This window comes from Papaver somniferum, unplaced genomic scaffold (assembly GCF_003573695.1).
Source record: "Papaver somniferum cultivar HN1 unplaced genomic scaffold, ASM357369v1 unplaced-scaffold_117, whole genome shotgun sequence".
Classification (NCBI taxonomy): domain Eukaryota; kingdom Viridiplantae; phylum Streptophyta; class Magnoliopsida; order Ranunculales; family Papaveraceae; genus Papaver; species Papaver somniferum.
In genome coordinates, this window is record NW_020620714.1 from 2553824 (window position 1) to 2558512 (window position 4689).

The 4689-nt window shown below is 36.3% G+C and overlaps 1 protein-coding gene across 1 annotated transcript; it reads left to right on the forward strand.

Moving 5' to 3' along the window:
• Nucleotides 1–1441: 1441 nt before the first annotated feature.
• On the forward strand, nt 1442–4376 carry LOC113329976 (peptide methionine sulfoxide reductase A1-like). The gene is made up of 2 exons (XM_026576833.1): nt 1442–2046; nt 3933–4376. The coding sequence occupies exons 1-2, from the start codon at nt 1492–1494 to the stop codon at nt 4182–4184; spliced, it is 807 nt and encodes a 268-aa protein (XP_026432618.1). The 5' UTR covers nt 1442–1491; the 3' UTR covers nt 4185–4376.
• The last annotated feature ends 313 nt before the right edge of the window (nt 4377–4689 follow it).

Below are 4689 nucleotides of genomic sequence, written 5' to 3' on the forward strand. Positions count from 1 at the left end.
TAAGAAAACAAATGTTCTCAATCATTGTTATACAGAGTCAAAGTCCAATTGTATCGCAACTTTGAAATAATACCATGGTGATATGTATCGCTCCCTCTTAGTCAATACTTTCATCTCACAATGAAAACCACTCCCTTATACATAATGATCCGTAAGCATATGTATGTAGTGTGAACTACCAAATAATTCTCCCCAGTTTTGTCAATATAAATTGGCAAAGGTATTAAAATTACTGGATCATAATGAAATTCCCAAAGAGATAATTGATGACTAAAAGAGAACATATCAACTTTGTTTCGATGATTTCACATTAGAGCTGTCAAACGGGGCAAGCTAGGGTCAACCCGGCCCTAACTTTCCAACCCGTACTAGGGTTAGGGTCAACCCTAGCCCTAGTACTATTCACGAACAAGCTCAAAACCCCAACCCTAGCCCTAGATGGGTCAACCCTGACGGGTTGGCGGGTTGGCTTGTTAATGTTATCAATTTAAAAATTAAATTTAAGATTTAGGATTGTTTAGGATCATTCATTTAGTAAAGGTCGAACCTAGGTCAATTTGGTGTTTAACTAGAAGCCCCACAACTGAGTTGTAAAGTGGAAGTTTTTATTGCCACTTAATCAACGATATAGCCGGTTACGGCGCTTTAGTTTTCTTAGGCAGAGAACCCTAACATCAACTAAGCATTTTACTTTTTTTTTATCATTTTATAAGTTTAAATTAATGTGAGTAAGACTAACTCACTGTTTAAATTATGCTAGTTCTTTTATCAATTTAGGACGTCCCGAATAAATATGTGATTGATGAATCTAAGTTGTAATTTAATTTATTGATTGATTATTTAAAATCTAAAAATTGTTATATTTGTTTGGGTAGATCCAAAATTATCTTTATTTATTGATTTAAAATTAACTAATTCTAATATATGTTTGCAAATCATGGATTTTAAAGAGTTGGTGGGGTTGAGGGATATATTTATTAATTTTGACGGGTTGACGGGTAACCCGCGGATTGGCCATAGCCCGGCTTGTTTTCTAGTAGGGTTATATATGTCAACCCTAACCCGGCCCGTTTAGACAACAAGCCAAGCCGGGCCGGGTTGAAACAAGCCGGGTTAGGGTCAACCCGCAAGCCGGGTTATAAATTGACAGCTCTATTTCACATAGATGAAACTTAGTTTATTAATTTAGGAACTTAAAAAGATAAGATAACTGCTATAATATTCCACAACTGCACTCCCCAGAAAGATTTAGCAACTAATCACAAGTCCAATTAAGAGCTCTTCTCCATATGATGTCATTCCCCGTAAAACAACATGAGCGACCTTACTTAACTCTCATAGTACTCCGATTTAGGTATAAACACACTAACTCGAGTGATGACAAATCATCCACGTCATTACAAATCAAATTCTTCCAAGTATACAAACCCCAGAAAAAGAAACAAAAAATTATTTTTATTTCCTTCGTTATCTCCGTTACGTTTCCTCAAAATGCTTCAATCCATATCCACTTCCGTTTCTTCATCCTCCTCCCTGTTACTCATCACCTCCCGCATCTCCTCCTCCTCCTCTGCATCATCGACCTCTTTCCTCTCCTTTCTCAAATTCCCCAAACAGCCCTTATCTTTCCCAACAAACACTCAAAGAACAACCATATCCACAACAACCCCCAAAATGAACTGGTTAGGTAAATTAGGGTTAGGGTTTGGCTCAAATACATCGATGAATGCATCATCATCAGGAGCATCAGAAATTGCTCAGTCTCCTGATGAAGATATACCATCACCAGGTCAGGAATTTGCTCAATTTGGTGCTGGTTGTTTCTGGGGTGTTGAATTAGCTTTTCAGAGAATACCTGGTGTGACTAAAACTGAAGTTGGGTACAGTCAAGGGTTTCTTGATAATCCTACTTATAATGATATTTGTACTGGTACTACTAATCATTCTGAAGTTGTCAGAGTTCAGTATGATCCTAAGGAATGTAAATTTGATGATTTGCTTGATATGTTTTGGTCTAGACATAATCCTACTCAGCTTAATCGTCAGGTAAATTGATTTTTCTCTAATTAATATTTGATTTGGGGATATGGGGGTTTTGAATTGAGCTTCAATTTATTGTTTTTGTGGTCAATTTAAATGCTCAGGGTAAGAAATTTTTGGGTTTTTGATTCTGGTTGAATTTGAGTTGATTACAATTTCTTGGGTTACCATAGGTTCATACATGTTGTTTGGAGTAATTTGATTATTGATTAAATTTGGGTGAGGCACGATTTTGTGCATGTTTGTTGGTAGTTATGTGTGGATACTAGTGATGCCCATCTTGGCCTTGGCTTAAGATAACTAAGTAAGATTTTGTCATGGTACTCTTTCTGTAAAAGTGTGTGTAACTTGCTTTATGTAGTATCGATCGACAGTAGGGTGTTAGTAATCATTTAAGAGATGTCAAGTGATTGTTAGTGTTTCTTTTGTTGTACGGAGTGGATATTGGTATTTTAAGAATACCAAGAAGTAAATGAATAACTATTGACTAGTTGAGCCTATAGAATCTGTAACTTAATGAAATCGGATTTTTCTCATGTTTGTTGGTAGTTGTATATGGATAATACTGATGCCTATGTTGGCTTAAGATAACCAGGTAAGATTTTGGCATGGTACTCTTTCTGTAAAACTGTAAAAGTATGTGCAACTTGCTTTATGTAGGACTACGGTAGGGTGTTAGAATTCATCTAAGAGATGTTATGATGTCAAGCATCCTTCAGTACTATCAGATCAGTTGTAATTTAGGATATCATTACTTAAAGAACAACTAGAAGTAAATGAATAACTATTCACTAGTTGAGGTCATAGATTGTGTGACTTGAGTGGAAATTGGATATTTACCTTGATTTTGCCTCAGGATTTTGGATAACTGCGAATACAGTTTTTAGAACTGCTGAAACAGAAGTAAATATCATCTTGAAAACAAATTCAGGCATCTGTGTATCTGTCCTCGTGTGACCAAGCTACCCATGACAGGGGCTTTACCTGATCGAATTGATGCATCAAAGTACTTGGTTATTTGGGATACCCGTGCAAGTAGACTCATTAATGTATTGTTGTAATTTGAGATCTTGAGGAGTGAGCTCCAAGTACTTTAGCTTGCAATGAATTACGTATTTCAGTTTTGAATTTGTTTACAAATGTTTTAGCACTCACAGCTATTTCCTCTGAGAATAGAAATTTCCTATTAAACATAGATTTGGCATGACGCTTTCACCGTTTTAACATACCCTAACTAACATTATGGGGTTTTGCTGCACAATCTTTCACCGTTTTAACATCAAAGAACATAATTATGTTGTGTGCTTTGGCAAATTTTACGTGTAGCTACTCAACATATCAGATGTATGTAATTAAACATAGAGTTCTTTGGTATACATAGATGTAGTATATTTTATATGTTATTTCCTCCCATATTTTGTCTTGCCTTACGCTTTGCAGGCCTAGGGATTTTTGTGGTCTGAAAGGTTCTGGAGGGATTTTTGTCTTGATGTTTATTCTTCCGTTCGTTTCGTAATATCTCCGCCATTCTACTCGTTCATCATTATGGTGTATTTCTCAAGATAAAACTCCTACATCAAGCCATGGGAAAGTGCAGCTTGGTCGTTTAACTTTAATGTCTCAGGCTTCTCTTTTTTCTTCGCAGTAGTGTATATGATCTTTTTGTAGATGCCTTTGTAGTAGTGGTAAAACCAGTGATTGTTGGTCTATTTTGACCCTGTTCTGAATCATTTTAAGTTCATTGGAGAATTTTGTTTACTGGAAAAAATAACTTAGTTCAATCTGTCAACATAGATTCAGCATGTATGTTTCATCATTGTTTTAAGGAACTACTATCACTTGCGGAGATTCATCTAGTTCTGACAGTTTACATGTTATTGATGGATTGGCAGGGAAATGATGTGGGTACACAGTATAGATCAGGAATATACTTCTACTCACCAGAGCAGGAGAAAACAGCTAAGGAGTCTATGGAACGACAAGAAAAGATTATAGGTAAGAAGATTGTTACTGAGATTTTGCCAGCAAAGAAGTTTTACAGAGCGGAGGAGTATCATCAGCAGTACTTGGCAAAGGGAGGTCGTTTTGGTTTCAGGCAGTCAACTGAGAAAGGTTGCAATGATCCTATCCGATGCTACGGCTAATTATAAGTTGGAGTCACATTCTGAACATGATGTTTTCTGTTTACATGCAGAAATGGTTGTTAATAACGTAGGTATGTGAAATCTCTGTTCTCTCGAAAAGATAAAACATCAAAGAACATATATATGTGGTGTGCTTTGGAAACTTTTACGTGTAGCTACTGAACATATCAGATGTATGTAATTAAACATAGAGTTCTTTGGTATACGTAGATGTAGTGTTTGTACATGTTAGTTCCTGCCATATTTTGTCTTGCCCTATGCTTTGTAGGCCTAGGGTTTTTAGTGGTCTGGAGGGGTCAGTTGATACCCATCTGTGCCATCAATGTGATAATTAGCCTAATATCGTGACTTATTTGCGAAGTATCAGCTAGTCATTGTTGGACCCTGTATGCTCTGTAGATGTTTGGTTGAAAAGATGGTAATGTAGCATGTTCTGCTTTTATTGTTACAACATAGAAGTCATCTAGACAGCTAGGCTGTTGATGTAATTATGTGATTCATTTCA